This window comes from Anabas testudineus, chromosome 24 (assembly GCF_900324465.2).
Source record: "Anabas testudineus chromosome 24, fAnaTes1.2, whole genome shotgun sequence".
Lineage (NCBI taxonomy): Eukaryota > Metazoa > Chordata > Actinopteri > Anabantiformes > Anabantidae > Anabas > Anabas testudineus.
The window spans coordinates 1,436,544-1,452,725 of record NC_046632.1 but is presented as its reverse complement, the minus strand read 5'-3'; the positions used below and the strand labels follow the sequence as shown (position 1 = coordinate 1,452,725).

The following is a 16,182-nucleotide window of genomic DNA, read 5'->3' as shown; positions in this document are numbered from 1 at the left end:
GCTGCTATGGGATGATGGGATGACTGAACTTCTGCTTTTGTATCAGCCCTCCCCATCCTCAAAAAATTTCATAACATCAAGATTTGTCTTAAGTAACCAAACTTAACTTAACACCAGGAGTCTGTGTTTACATGAGACAAACAAGTTTGACAGTTGAATTTTACACATTGCACATTAACTGAACTCTGCATGTTTAGGGAAATGCAAATGCATTATTATGGTCACTGAATTCTCCTTGTATTTCACTTGTGAAACCTGTTCAATGGTTCTCAGTGGGACATTAAAACCAGCTAAAAGACATGCACATTCCAACTGGTATTAACTTGTCTTCGTTGGGATGGTCGCGGGGGGAGTGAGCATCTAAACTGGAGATACAAAAGAAGCAGATAAAACAGGGCGGGATAAAGAGCGGCTCTGACAACTACATGCTCTTCCCCCGTTATCACTAACTCCTATTCCTAAGCCTTATCAGGTCTCTATCACTCTTGGCTTAAACTGCTGTCACACAGTTTGAACATGGGAAAGAATCTTTCTCACACTACCACGTACGTAAGCTCAAAGCGGACATCACTATCAAAACCATTCACACAACTGGAACAGAGCTCCCAGGGGTAATCTGAGAGGACTGACGTTTGGCATTCTCTGATGAGGTGTGGGCCCCTAGTCTTCAACCAATCTTGGCCCATATCATTTACATAATAATCATCTGTTTTGGGCGAAAGAACAAATGACACCAAGCAAAACCCGTTCCACTGTCCATATGGGCAGCTGACTGCTGTAGTAAGACAATGTTAAAATTGTGAACCTGGCCTTCAAAGTCTTGTATTGTAGCATCTGCCAATACATGAAGACAGGTGCAATATAATCAAACTTTTCTGGGCTTGTTAAAGAGTTTAATTTAATAAATGCAGTCAGCTTGGTGCAGATGCCACTCTTTGCATACTCAAACACACAGTAAACACAAGACTAACCTTTTCAGTGCAAACCAGGAAACAGGAGATGCTGCATGTTGCACAACAAGCAGAACGACCCCATTGTCGCTTGAGGAAGGTGTACAAACAGAGCTGCACGTTTAATAGACAGACTGGATATTTCCATCAGCAATCAGACCACTATTTGAGTCACACACTGTTATTAATTTAAAGGATTGACATCCTTTTTCCACTAGCACTATGAGATTTTTTTGTGTTATTATTTTAGGCACATTAAATTTGTTAATATTCTTGACTTAGATAAGGATCAGATCACATTTTATAAAATTAAGAATTATTGCAAAAAAAAAAGAAAAAAAAAGAAATTCTTTCTACTGTATCTGTTTACATGAAACTGACTGACTTATTTTCTGCTCGACTAAAACCTGTCTGATCAGGTTGAGTTGCAGCTGTAGAGGTTGCAGCGTCCTTCACACTGATCAGCCACTGAAACTCCACTTTCCCCAGATAATCATTGTCCCAAGTGAAGAGCACTTAACTGGTAGTTATTCAGTGCTAGGCTGCATAAACAGGGAATTGTGCGAGGTGTCAAATTTTTCGAGGTCGGCTGCTCCTCCTGTCAACTCTGAGGCCACTTACTCTATTTAACATGCATATTTTTAACTATTCAAATCATGTCAACTTAAATATTCCCCACTTATTCTGAACATGAACAATTTTTGTGATATTACAAGGACGCATACTTGGTTTTGTTTTACAACACCTCTTTAGTAGTGTTAGTTAAATTACATTTACCAGTTTACACTTGCTAAATTGATCAATCTTCTCTAAACTTTTAGACAAACAGGTTTAGGAATACCACAATTTTACAGAAGCAGATGTAAGGAAGTGAACATTTGTGTGGTTCCTAAAAGTTTGTTTCTGTTATAACAGCTGAATCAAGAATAAGGGTTTACCGGTTGGTTTATCAAACAAGTTTGTCCAGTCAACCCCACTCCCCACCCATTCTCTCCTGGATACAATACAGGGAGAAATACATCCACTTCCTTAAACATTCTTATAGAGACATTTGAAACCAGGTGAAAGGTGTCTGTCTCAGTAAATGGTCTGCACTTATATAGCGCTTTTCTACCTAGCTGGTACTCAAAGCACTTTACACTGCATCTCATTCACCCATTCACACGCACAAGCACACACACATTCACACAGTAAGCATAATGAACATAATAGTTGAGTTATTAAAGCTGCCATTCATATTTTCTTAATTCTCATAGTATTTACTTGTGAAGTCAGTCAAAATAATAAGCATTTCAGTAAATACAGGAGCACTATGAGGTTGTTCAGTGTTGTTCAGTTTCACCTTAGATGCACCTGTGTGCATTGTGTCTTTCTCTTCACTCCTGCCCTGCCTAAAATCTCTATTTGTCTAAAGAGGCAAAAGTTAAACTATATGTTTGGTAGGTATTGCTCATCATTTTCTAAGGCCATCGTTATGGTACAGCACGATGGGGGCGACATCATTCTATGGAGGTGTCTCTCAGAGGCAGTTCACATTTCAGCACAACACTGAAGTGAAGCACACTTGTTCCCAAGCCAGTCAGAAGGTCAAAGGCCAGAGTCAGGGTTCAGAATTCAAGGTCAAGTAAGACTAATGACGGCGCTAGATATAAAGTCAAGAGTTATGTGGATATATTTTCCTGGGACAGTGAACAACATTTTGTGCCAAACCTATTCAGAACGTGTTGAGATTCACATGTCACAGCATAACTAAAGACTTGTTGGCGGCAAAACAGAAAAAGTCAGAGATCAGCAATATTAGGATTCACCCTCTGGGCACCACCAGTATCGCTACCAAAATGGATCACAATCCATTCAATAGTTGTCAATGTTTATTATAGTTAAAGATAAATGCAGGGGAAGTTCTTGTGATTTTGGGTGCAGAAACTTTTTTGTGTGATGTTATGAGAATAAAATCAACAATTAAAAAAAAAAAAAAGACAACCAGATTATCAGGTCCCCTGGACCACTGGCATGGTCAAAAACTACATGTGCTATAAGAGGCTATTTTACTGTACCTATAAGCAGTTTTTTTCCCATCTGAATTCACAAAGGGGTGTTGGCCTTACTTGGATGGTAGCAGAGAGCTGGCCCTCAGAGGGACCTCTTCACTCAGTGTAAATAATATTGGAATGTGAACTCAAATATATATCGGTCCACATGGAGCGGTCTCAGGCAGCTTTTGCACTGCACACTGATTGAACTGCCAGTTGCAGCCCAACAAATGGGCAGGACTTGAGGGCCTTGGAGTGGCCCAGCAGTTATGAAGACAAATATTTCTCCTCTGGATCAGTTAGGCGGGGTAATAGTGTGTTTGGAGAGGAGACAGAGGGGTGCTTTGTCCCCTTCTCCCAACCGCCTCCCCCCACCCCACCCAATTCCTCTCTGCCTCTCCCTCTAACCCACCTTCCTGCTCCCTGTTCCCCTGCGCTCTTCTGGAGCTCACACAAACCTTAACACTTAAGAGATGCTATCGCTTCTCTGCCGTTGCTTCCTGCTCGTCCTTGCTCAACAGGTAAGAAAAGTATTATCTGTTTCTATTCTAACACAACGAACATACTGGAGTTTCCGATAAGACAACACTTAATGGCACCAATCACCTACCATATATGGAGTGACAGGAGGATTCATCACTGAGATGACTGTTCTCAGTGTTGGCATACCAGGTTCTTATACCTTGGTTTTGCAGAAAGTGGAGTATTTTTTTAGACTTTGCCTTTTTATTCATAGATTCTCAGTGTATATTTATGTGTATACAGAGTGGTTTTTAGTCTTGCTATTTTACTTTATTGGGCTCAGTGATAGTCTTTATTTTAGAAGTGTGAGCTGGCAAAAAGGTGCTCCTAAGTCTGAGGTCTTTGTAATTTAAGCTCCCATGGACCTATTTTCACACCACGAAATGAGCTCATTCAGTAAACCTGGCAGTCAGGCTTTAGATTTTTGGCATAACCCTCATTACCACTAGAAGCACTAAGTAGCTTGAGGAATTAGAACACAAGTGGCAACATGCAAGGATTGCATCTAAGCAAATGCCACAGAAAATAAACACAATCTAGAATAATGAATCTAGAATAATAAAACACAGTACATGGTTTTGGTTAGAAAAAGTGAGGTTCAGTAAGTATTGAGTAGTATTGGTTGTTAGGTTTTGTTTTTTACATGAAACAAACTGAAAGAAACAGTGCTTTTAGTGAGGACTATTTTTCAGTGGAGGATTAATACATTCTTGGTGTGTTTTGGGATTGTGATGTTTGTTGGTTGGACCACCACACTGTTTCTAAATGAAATATCTTTGTAATTGTTTGCTAGATTGAGATAAATCATGGATTACAGGATACAGGGAAGGGAAAGTACAAATTAAAAAGCAACCGTTTAATATGACGTTTGATGTGGCATGGCATCAAGTTGCAGTCAAATAAAAGTGCAAGTTTAATATAAGCAGGCATTGCATCCTGTGGTGTAACTATGTCATATATGTATGTACATATATGCATATATTAGAGAGTTTTGTGGGAACCTCTACCCAATCACTGATCTGATGGTTTTGATATGAGTTTGCAATTGTCCATATTCCTGAGAAAGAGTTATACCTTCATACTGACTGGACACTGAAGCCATCAGAACCTGTCTTTCTCCCCACCCAGTGCTTCAGTGTCGCTCAGAACAATGGGCAGCTGCTGGCTCCTCGAGGTGGACAGTCTGCTGCTGAGAGGCGGCAGTTCTGCCAGTGGCCCTGCAAGTGTCCTGAGCGACCTCACTGTGCCCCAGGGGTGAGCTCAGTCCTGGACGGGTGTGGCTGCTGCAAGAGCTGTGCCAGGCAGATTGGAGAGCCATGCAATGAGAGGGACGTCTGTGACCCGCACAAGGGCATGTACTGTGACTTCTCAGCAGACCAGCCAAGATTTGAGATTGGAGTGTGTGCATGTTAGTGGCTCTCATCTTTCCTTAAATAAGAACAGTAACAGGGCTGCAACACATGTTCACATCACAAACTAAATCCCTTACTTCCTTCCAGTTTGGTGTTAAGACTAAAAGCAGCAATATGTCTTATGCCCAAGATGCATTTTGTAGTTAAAGAAGCAGAGTTATGCTTAAAGGTAGTAAATCTTTTAGATTTTTATATAAATCCAACTTAAAATGTGATGAGATTTTCATGCAAAGTCTAAAACATCCTAAAATTAGATAAAGAGAACCCAATTAAACAAACTCGAAATAAATGTTATATTTATTAATTTGTTTATTTTGGAAATGTATTCAATCTTCTCTCTGCAAAAAAATTATGTGAATCTCTAGGATTATCAAATCATTTAAAGGGGAAATACAAAGGGGGCCAACAGCACTAACTTGATTGAATTCCTTTTTTAACTTTACTTTATCAAATGCTAAAAAATAGGTAGGTATAGTATGTACCTGCAAACCAAAACATATTGTTGCATCTTATGTTTTTATTTCTTTTTCTTTTCTTTTAATGTGTAGAAAAAAAGATTATTACTAACACTACTGCTTTAGTCATCAGGTTATCTACTATCTTGGATTAAAAAAAAGAAAAAAAGACCACATTTATTTATGGAATATTGTTACAAGCTTTTGGCAAGATGTATTTCCTGCATCAGTGGTGTTCCTGTTTATTCTTTCAGACATGATGGCAGTGGGCTGCGACCTGAATGGTGTCCATTATGAGAATGGAGAAGCCTTCCAGCCTAGCCCTCTTTATAAGTGCACATGTATTGCTGGAGCCATCGGCTGTACCCCTGCTTTCATCCAGAAACCTGCTGGAATCTTGGGCCCTGCCCCACTGATGAGCAACGTGCCAGCCGGCCTCCGCAGCGGTCAGAGCCCCAAGAAACATCAGCAGGACACCACCTACATGTCAGGTGTGTTTACAGAGTCAACCTGTTTGACCTGGAATGCTAATTGCTGTCCTAGTTAGCTGGCAGGCGAAGAGAAAGGGCATTTCATTACTCTGGCAGTTTGAGGCATGACCAACTGTGGTTAGACTGCTCACACAGGAAGATGTTTTCAGTTCTAAATATGAGGGGGACCAAACTTTTCGCTTTGATCAGCTCGGTATGAAATTCTGCCGCCACATATCTATCCATCTATCATCTTGGAAATTCTTATTCAGTTTGCCACAATGGAAAAACAGAGCACACTGTCATGAAAAATGACTGACCTCCAGACAAGGTAGTGTATGCCTGGAGGTTAAAGTACATTATATTCAGGAGAAGGTGAAAATGTATTTTGTCATGGCAGATGAGAGCATATATTTAGGATTGTTCAGACTGATGTGCTACTTGGACAGTGGCACTAACTATTTGTGTAGGGTGTCGTTGACACAGTGCTCTTTAACTGTAATACTGAAAGCTTACAGGGCTCCTCCTTTAGCCTGGAAGAAGAACTGCCTGATCCAGACCACCCCCTGGAGTCCCTGCTCCAAGAACTGTGGCCTGGGCATCTCTGTGCGTGTCAACAACGACAACAGCAAATGTGAGATGAGGAAGGAACGCCGCCTGTGCCTACTGCGGCCTTGTGATAAGAGTGTGCTAAGGAGCGTTAAGGTGATGAGTTAATTTAACTTGATTCCAGTACTGAGATGGTTTTATATAAAATTTCAAATACATTAATCACCGTTTTTGCCTCCAGGTGTCAAAGGGAAAGACATGCCGGCCTAAATTTCAGGCGAAGAAAGCAGAGAAGCTGACGCTCTCGGGTTGTACCAGTACCAAGAAGTTCCGGCCCACATACTGTGGCGTCTGTACAGACAAGCGCTGCTGTGTCCCAAACAAGTCACACATGGTCAAGGTCAACTTCACTTGCAAAGGAGGCTCCAATACGCAGTGGAAGATGCAGTGGATAACGTCATGTGTGTGCCAGAGGAAGTGCAACAATCCAGGTGACATGTTCTCTGAGCTGCAGTTGCTCTGATGGAGCCACGTGAGAAGCCCGGAGACACAGACACAGGCTACGAGCCCTACTGCTACAAAAACAGCCAGTTTGGTTGAATGTTTTCTGCAGTGATGGTGATGTGCTTAAGCAATCAACATGAAACTACAAAGCCTGTAGCTTTGTCAGGTAATGTATGTGCAATAACAATATGGATAAGGAAGGTCTAGATGCGGTAACTGCAGATGTTAACTCTTCTAATAAAACATTTGTCAGGGAGCCTAAAATGGCAAATCAGATTAAGTTTAACTGTTGATTACACTTGTTGCTGCTGGGAACATTTTTAATCAGTCCATTGAATTAGACCATTCTACACTATTATAACTTATAAAAATGTATACAACAGATCTGGTTGTGTGAGTTTTTTTTTTTTTTTTAAACAAAACACAGTTCAACAGATTTACAACAAAGCAGACCTTCATCTGGCAATGCTGAGTCTGGGTGCATCAGGGGTGAGTTTCCCCTTGGAGGCATCAAGATTCTGGTACTCTTCAATCAGTGAACTGAGAGAGGAGATGGCCTCCGAGAAGTGGCTCTGCTCCATCCCGTCTACGTGCAAGTAGTGATGTAAGTGAGCCTTTAAAAAAACAACAAGAGAACACATTTTACCTGCTGCACACCTAGAAATATAAAGCTTTCTAACACAGCAGTGAAGAAAAATCGAGAAATTGTTATAGTTTCTATCCCTTTGCATAAGCAAAGATCTAAGAAGAAATATACCTTCTTTCTATAAAGCTTGGTAAAGCGCTCTCTTAGCTCCATGAATGTGGGCTTCACACAAGTGTTGTTTGCCAGGGCTAACAGGGAGTGAGAGTGACCCACAGGAGGCACTGAACACAGGCCAGTCTTCCAACCTTCCTGATTCCACGAGACAAAGGGCAGTGATAGCCTCAGCCTAGAGCAGGAACACAATGACAGTGATTGCAAGAAGGCTGGTTCCACCTACAGTAAAATCAGTAAAAAGACATTTTATATGTCACTAAGTTAAGATTCAATTGCACTTTAATCACAAGAAAGGTGTACACTAATCAGCCACAACACTATAACCACTGACAGGAACATGAGCGTAAGACCTGTACAGTGGATCAGTATAAGAAGGTGGCTTGGTCTGATGAATCCTATTTTCATGTAGACGGCTGGGTGCGTGTGCATCGCTTGCTGAGGAAGAGATGGCACCAGGATGCACTATGAAACAGAGGGTGTGTTTGACTTTTTTGTTGTCCATCATTTTGACAGACAGGGTCATAAAAGTTCTTTCATAATCTAAATATTACCCATCATTTTAACCTGTAAGTGGATTATGCTATTTAAACGATGCAAGCAGGAGACTTGGAATCAGTTGAGTGAAATGATTCCAAGTGTCATGCTTGCAGTTGCTTAAATGTTCTGACCATCCTCAATCTACTTGCTTAACTACGCTGCTACCGTCTGCTATACAAGTTATTTTATTATTACAATAAAAGAGAAGCTATAAGATGTACTAATCAAACTGAAATCATTGAGGTGATGGTAGTGATAGTGATAGTTACTCAAAAACCTTTAGAGGCAAATATTTCACTGCCTGACTGTTCCAAGACTGACTTCACAGGAGAACTCAAAATGTCTCCACAAAACATAAGAAAAAAATAAATAAAATTTTTGTGGTTACTATCTAAAAGCGAAAAGTAATTTCCCCATCCTGCTGGCATTTCCAAAACATGGAGGAAATCCCACAGCATGCGCTCCTTTTGCACCTGTGGACCTTCAGTCCATTGCTCTTTAATGTGCTTTCAACACTTGGATAGCTAAATGCATTGAGTGCAGTGTACGCATTACCTCTGCCATGTAGGCTACTCTTTGCAAAACTAAAAGATCTAAGTGTGACACCACAGAACATGTGGCATACGTAAGGCTACCCTGGGTGTATAATGTATAATCTGTCAAAATGATGGATGGACTTTGGACTTTTTTGTTGTTATTTAAAGTTCAGTGGTGGACAGTTGTTGGTTAATGCAACCTCTGCTATGAGAGTCTGATACATGGGGGGCCCACTTCACAACTTTTAGGACTTAAAAGACATGGTGCTGTGGTGGTGACCTTCACAGGTCTTGTGGAGCACATGCCTTAATAAGTCTGAGCTGTTTGGGGGGGAAGAGGGGACCTCCACAATGCTAGTCAGGTTAATGTGTAGGAAACAGTTAATGTTGGCATCTAGATGTAATAGTGACACAGAGTTACAAGTAGGCAACTAATGATTATTTTCAATTAACAATTTCTTAAATACAAGAAAACAGTAATGTTACCAGGTCCACCAATGCCTTGTTAAAGAACTAACTTCAAAATGTATTAAGTTACTTAGCATATCTGCGTGTGCGTGTGTGTTTGTGTGTGAAGGCAACACTGAACAGATACCGGATATTGAACAGCTTTAGTTGTGAATAAAAGCTGTGACTGGAACATTCCCTCTTTTAGTTTACTGTGAACATTTTTTGTGCTTTCCCTCCTCCTCTCACTCCATCCTCCTCTATTACTCCATAAATGAAAACAAGGTCTATAAGGAAAGCAGTGAAGGGGGAGCAGAGGAGAGGTAGATGCTGAATGGACTAGTCATGAGTCACTGCCGAATGGGGCAGTTGTTGTGTATTTTGCTGCAGGTCGAGACTTAGTGGACTGACCTCTCAATGTTCCTGCGTAGGTCGGACACCTGCACATGGCCCCTGACCATGAGGGCACAGGCCAAGTAGAGGCTGTGTTTTGGGTCTGCTCGGATTAGCTGGTGGTCTTTACTGAAGGCATCGCTGAACATTTGATCCAGTCTAGAGGACAAGGTTAGAGAAAAAATAATAACATTAGACTTAATTCTTTCCAGACACTACATGCAAACTCTTCTTCTTCAGCACAGAGTCTCTGTTTGCAGGCTGTAGCAAATCAAATTGCCTCAGGGCAAGTTATACTGGGGACCAAGGGGGGAATGTTTGAGACAGAGGAATTTTTGTACTTTTATTTATCCAGAAGGTTTTACTGAGTAGGCAAGATATTTTAAGAAATACCCTGCACTGCATTCATACAGTCAAATATATTTACCTCTGGGAGTTAGCCAGCACAACCACTAACTGTTTTTGACCAATGAGCTGCTCTGCTCTAGGAGATGAGGTCTCCATGGCTCATACAAGGCCACTTTCATGGCAGCTGTTGAGGAGGAGGTGGGGTAGTGGGTCAAATGGTGATTTTCCTGTCACATGCCTGCAGCACTAAACAACACAAAGTTTCTCACCACACTTGACAGAATGAAAGCTGGACTTTGTACTAATTAGAACCAACAGCCAATAGGCATGATTTAAAGGATAAAAAAGCGTGAAGCATATGAGGATGTGATTTACTCTCATCATTCATCACTACAGTCACCAAGAGGAACGTGTAAAGGGGCTAATGGAGTTATGTGAACTAAATCCCTGGAACCCTGCGGGAGTTGGAACAACTGCGAGGTAATGTAGCTTCAGTGACAGCCATACGGCAGACCTTCTGGTGGGAACACTGACATCCGACAGCGTGTAGAGAGGGGTGAGGCTCGGCACCAGGTAGTGTAAACGAGGAAAGGGCACCAGGTTCATGGCGATCTCGTTCAGGTCCATATTTAGAGATCCCTCAAAACGGGCTGAGCTGCAACAGGATGAAAAAGAAGAGGAAAAAAAAACAAAACAAAACACACAGGACACTTGTATCTGACACTTTTTCAGGGACAGATCATTTTGTTTAACAAAAATGTACTAAAATATAAAGTAAGGACCAGTTTCATTTTATTTTCATTGAATCTCCCAAAATGTATGTACAGTATGTATTCTTGATGTATAACAAAAAGAACTGATGCAGTGAGTAGCTTCTCGTGTCTTAAACAACCATCTTGGAAAACACATGCTGTGGTCGTGGTAAAGATGTTAATCTGTTTCAGAAGGGTGAAATTATTGGCATGCATCAAGTAAAGCAGACATCTAAGAAAATTTATGAAACTACTAAAACTGGGTCAAGAACTGTCCAATGAATTACTAAAAACTAGAAAGATATTGTGGAACCCTCATCTGCATCTACTGAAAAGTGATCCCCGATCACTTGAAAGTTTGCTGAAATCAAATCGTGGAAAAACAACAGCAGAATGCATGGCTAAGTTTAATAGTGAAAGGAGGAGAAAAGCATTTGTCAGTGAGGCTAATTGGAAAAAAGGCTAGGGAGCAGAAAGATTAGACTTTTTTTTGGACAGACAGTGTATGTTGTGGCCTTCACAGCCACCAGATTGGTGTACATAACTGAACAATTACCAGAGATTTTGAATTGAAGTTTGAGACAGCACCATTATCAAAACATCAAACACCATATATTTTGAGAACATGGTGTTTCCTTACAGTACACTTCTACAAACAGAAACACATCCACACATTATTGTATGGCAGTCATTGTGAGGACACTCCTACAATGCATTCTCTACTAGGTCAGGGTAATCTATTCTGTTTTTGATTTGTCACATGTACTGCCTTAGCCTAACCACAGTAATACTATACCTGGTAATATTGAGCAAGAGATTAGCCACAATGTTATTCATGGCATCAAAGGGCTTCTCTGCCCCACTGAGCCCACCCTGTCCAGAGATGATGGTGCTGTCTCTCTTGATCATCGACCCTGGTTTCCCACTGTGTGACATATGTTTGATTTTGTTCACTATGTCGACCAATGACTGAAAAGGCAGAAGTAAGGGAGAACAAAGACATATATAGTTTAGATGGGTTCATACAGCACAGATGTTTTCAGAGCGAAGGGAAAAATGTATGGAAGCACACACCTGGTTTTCCACTGGCAGGACGCAGTCAGCGTGCTCTGTCAGCTCTCTCATGGCCAGGACGCTGTTGTAGGGGGAGGTGACAACATCATCCTCCGAAGATGGATAGATGGAGGTGACAATTCGGCACACCTCAGGGAACTCCTCCTCTAGCAGGCTCAGCACTCTGGTTCCCAAACCAGATCCAGTACCTCAAATTCAGTCAGGTCACAAAGTACAATAAGACTGTTTTCAGTGTTGTGAAAACATCAAAACTGTTTGATGTCCAGTATACAGGTAATCTGATCATCTTTTCAAGTGTGCAAGCATATGGTACAGGTTTACAGACAGAGAAATTATTGCTGTGAAAGCAGTGTTGTGGGATGAGTCAGAACATAACATTCAAGTTATTTCGGCTACCAATGTGGGTTTTTCCTTTTTTTAATGAAAGTGTAACCACATTTTTTTTCCATGTCTATATATCTGCTGCTTTCTAGAATTGAGCTTTGGAATAACTGTATAGACTTTAAAAAGATATAGCTTGTTTCACTAATGCTCTTAAATTCAATATACAATCAAAAATAGAAAAAGATATCAAAAACTCTAATCAGTGCAAAATACAATTAAAGATAGTTTACAGTAAATAAGAGACCTTCTTCCAAATATCCATACATGGATATGGAATGTTAATGTGCCTTACCTCCTCCCATAGAGTGAATAAGAAAGAAGCACTGCAGACAGTCGCAATGTTCTGCTGCCTTCCGCAGCTTATCCACTATCTGATCCCTGTAGACTGAACTGTATGTCATGTGTCCAACCGCCCTAGACAAGGAAGAAGATCACCAGAGCACTTTGAGTGTAAAGTGTATTACAGTTATGAGTCAGAGCTACAGGTGGGCCATTGATACTGTCAGATCCATAGGTATCTGAATAGTGACACAGTTTTTGATGATTTTGGCTTTGTACCCCATCCAGTAGATGTGAAATCAAACAATCAAGATGTGGATTGTCAGCTTGAATTTAAAGTTTTGCCATGTCATGAATAATGTACATTTTTTACAATCTCAAATCTGGCCTGTTTTTGCCTGTTACATGCATTCCTATATTCAAATAAAAGAGAAGGGCTGTACTTTTTCCACACATTGTGAAACTATAAATATAAATGTTTAAATGTGGCACTTTTATGTGTGCACTTCCCGCACAGGCATGTACGGTAGACACTAGGTATGATGGGTGCATCACTTCACTCGCCGCTCTTCTTACTCTGATGCGCCCATCACTCTGGAACAGGGTAAATTTTGACTCATCTGGAGAATGTGTGCTGTAATCAAAGCTAAAGGCGGTCCAACAAAATATTAGAATGTGTGACTTTTTTTTGGATGGGCAGTGTATTAGCATGCAATATGTGATAGGAATACTAATGTCTGGTGTCACACTCATAAACTTAGCAGCTGGCATGTTATGTGAAAGATGAGACAACAGATTATTGTGACAATATAATAAGTCATAGGTAAGTGCATCTGCCCTATTTTATAATCTTCTACTACAATAAACTAAAAGGCTGAAGAAGTCCAGTGTTGATTGTTGTTGACACTGTGATTAGCACAGCTCTAACAAATCTAAGGCCACATTCACATAGTTTTACTATGTGTGAAAAACACAGCCCTTCTCTTTCATTTGAATGGGGGAATGCATGTAACACAGTGACCACAGTGGCCTCTGGCAAAACAACACATTTTTGAGAGGAGATAAAGTAGGATCTGCTTCAACCTTTTTTGCAACACAATGCTACCTGGCAAAGTGATGCGCTGGCCTATACAAGCCTCTGAGCAAGAATGTCTGGTAGATTACTTTGCAGTGTAAATGCTGTATTTCTACTGTTTACATCAAGATTGTCAAAAATATATAACTGTTGCCCATGGTGTTTTGGCGTCTGATAAGCTTTACACACACTCTGTCCCTCCCAGATTACATTTCACTGACTGCTTTAAAACACAGTGTCTGGACAAAGTCTTATCAATACACATCTCAGTCTCTTGGGAACTCCCCTTTAATATACTAAAAATACCACTCCCGAATAATTGTTCTTCTTTCTGCTTGGCAACATGTTCTTGCAAAGAGACATTTCTTTTAGAATGGCTGTGAGGCTAAAGAAAATCCACAGCGGAATGTTCTCAGCTGCCTTGTACAGAAGCACTACTACTACTGACCTAGCACTGAAATTGGACTGTTAGAACAATGAATACAGTAAATATCACCAAATTGTTGAGGCTGCTAAAGCACCAGTGTTAATTTGTTTTTTTGCTCTGTTATATCGTTGAGAATCTGAAATGTGACTGTCTAACAATGTAGACAATTTATTTGATTCATTCTTTGGCATATTCTATTAAACCAAGTGCCAATCCCTAAACACAATAAAGCTACACTTTTACTAATAGGACTACACATGTGGATGCGTGTAAAACTGATATGGTATAAGTTGCAACAGTTTGCAACAGTTGGTTCGAGCCATGTGAGCTTGTGGGATGGCATCCTGTAGTTACTCTGTCTCTCACCAGTTGTTCCCTGAACCTGACACGTCTGTGAGGAGCTGGGTGCTGTCGAACACTTCTCTCAATGGGCCCTGCAGGATCTCGTTAACCACACCCTCCTCCATGTCCACCAGCACCGCCTGCAGATTCAGATATGTCAGCACATTTATTTTGTACATTTGTTTCACATCTTTAACCCCACTCCATCTGCTGTCTTCCCATAAACCCTTTTTTTCTACCCTAACTGAAGAATGACACAGATGCCAAACAATTCTTTATGCAAATTCCTACCCTGACTCTAAAATAAGGTGGTATGAAGACCAGAGGATTTAAAAAGCCCTCAGGCTGTTTGCTGGTAATTAGCAGAACTTACTCTGGCCTTTAAATGCTGAATTCTTCCTCCAACAACACAGGATCTCCCATCACTTTTCCTGGAAATTCAAACCAATTATTAAAGCACTTCATTCAGACTATTCAGACGTGTTTGAACCCGTGTAGGACTTACGGAATGAAAGTGTGTGTGTGATTACCTTGAGTCCACATTGCGGAAAAAGCTACTGAGAGCCTCATCATACACTCCCTTCTGAAAAGGAGAAAAACACAGGATATTAGAATTGCCCATAGGTGTAGATGTAGTGGTGGATGATGTCTGACTATATAGGATGAGAAAAGACAAACCAAGAATGGGCTTAACTTAAAGAACAACTCAGATTGTTTATAACATAGGTTTTACTTTGATTGCTGAAGTATGTGTATCATTCCCCATCCATCACACTTGCAGCACTGGAGTTGCGTTCCTATAGCTCATCAACTATTTTGGGAGTACAATTTAATTTTTATAGGATAACAGACAGGATTGGAGGCCAAATGTACAATCGGCACAAACGTAGATCTCAACTGTAATAGAATAATATTGTATTAATTTTCAAAGTGAAAATCTGCAATGCTACAGCAATTAAGTGACATTGGCAGGTAAAAAGGGAGAAAACAAAAAAACGTGTATATTTGCTCTTACTTTGTTGACATGAGCGTGTTCTCGGAGAGCAAGGTCCCAAAACCTGCAGCCAACCTGGTTGCCACACTGTCCAACTGAAAAACACAACGTTAGCGTTAAACTAGTATTACTGGTATAGAAAATGTTCCATGATGAATTATCCGCTGCTCAATGTTACACTAGTTCGTCACCAACTCTACAGGCAGACGAGCTAGTGGCGTTAAAGTTACCAGGCACGTATGAGCCGAAATAACTTATTTATCACAAAACAACAAACTGACAGCTAGCCAAGTCAGGCTAACGTTGCGTTCACTTAGCTAGTTGCCCGTGAGCTTTACTCACCCTGGACCACCACCGACTGTGTCATGACGGCAGTAACACACAAACCCTTTCGTTGCGTCGACTTAAGTAATGCATAATGTTAACATTTTCCAACAACTGACCATTAACAAAAGTTTGTGAAAAGCTTTTTGAACGCTTTTTCTACTCGCGCCTCAACTATGTTTGGTCGAGTGCTGATGACGTGTTTACCATGGAAACAGCGTACACAGCTGCGTATTAAACGCACGTCACAGCCTCCCTGCCTGCAGACAAGATGGCGGACTGCATGGCAGGGCCGACATAGAGCGGACTGGTTATTGTTGAGCGTGATTATTGGAAATATCCTATACTATCAATATTTCAATGTATCAGAAAGGCTGAAACTCTGCAGCCCTGCCTTCCACACCAGAGAAACCATTTATCTGTTTATCTGTAATCCTGGTTTGTCATTTTGGATAGACGTACTATTGCCTCAGATATCTTTGCATGCATCTCTGTGCTTGATAAAGAAAATATAATAATAATAAAAAATATTTAATGAACCATGGAGCCCTACTTGCGCTGACATGATTGTTTTATTTTTTTTCCAAGTCTTGATGTTTGTATATATTTGTTCTT

At 40.7% G+C, this 16,182-nt stretch overlaps 2 protein-coding genes across 3 annotated transcripts; one reads left to right on the top strand and one right to left on the bottom strand.

Annotated features, from left to right (window-relative positions):
• Positions 1 to 3,414: 3,414 nt before the first annotated feature.
• Positions 3,415 to 6,938, top strand: ccn6 (cellular communication network factor 6). 2 transcript variants are annotated; one of them, XM_026341273.1, is made up of 5 exons: positions 3,415 to 3,504; positions 4,634 to 4,913; positions 5,627 to 5,863; positions 6,375 to 6,547; positions 6,633 to 6,938. In XM_026341273.1, exons 1-5 carry the CDS (start codon positions 3,457 to 3,459, stop codon positions 6,912 to 6,914), a joined length of 1,020 nt encoding a protein of 339 aa, XP_026197058.1. In that variant the 5' UTR covers positions 3,415 to 3,456; the 3' UTR covers positions 6,915 to 6,938. The 2 variants fall into 2 exon arrangements, with proteins under 2 accessions (XP_026197058.1, XP_026197057.1); XM_026341272.1 differs by having other exon boundaries at positions 6,354 to 6,547.
• Positions 6,939 to 7,301: 363 nt separating this feature from the next.
• tube1 (tubulin, epsilon 1) lies at positions 7,302 to 15,769 on the bottom strand. The gene is made up of 12 exons (XM_026341271.1): positions 15,586 to 15,769; positions 15,265 to 15,338; positions 14,780 to 14,832; positions 14,623 to 14,680; positions 14,274 to 14,389; positions 12,419 to 12,540; positions 11,743 to 11,930; positions 11,465 to 11,637; positions 10,431 to 10,571; positions 9,587 to 9,727; positions 7,653 to 7,827; positions 7,302 to 7,509 (listed from the first exon to the last, which is right to left on the bottom strand). Exons 1-12 carry the CDS (start codon positions 15,608 to 15,610, stop codon positions 7,351 to 7,353), a joined length of 1,425 nt encoding a protein of 474 aa, XP_026197056.1. The 5' UTR covers positions 15,611 to 15,769; the 3' UTR covers positions 7,302 to 7,350.
• Positions 15,770 to 16,182: the final 413 nt, after the last annotated feature.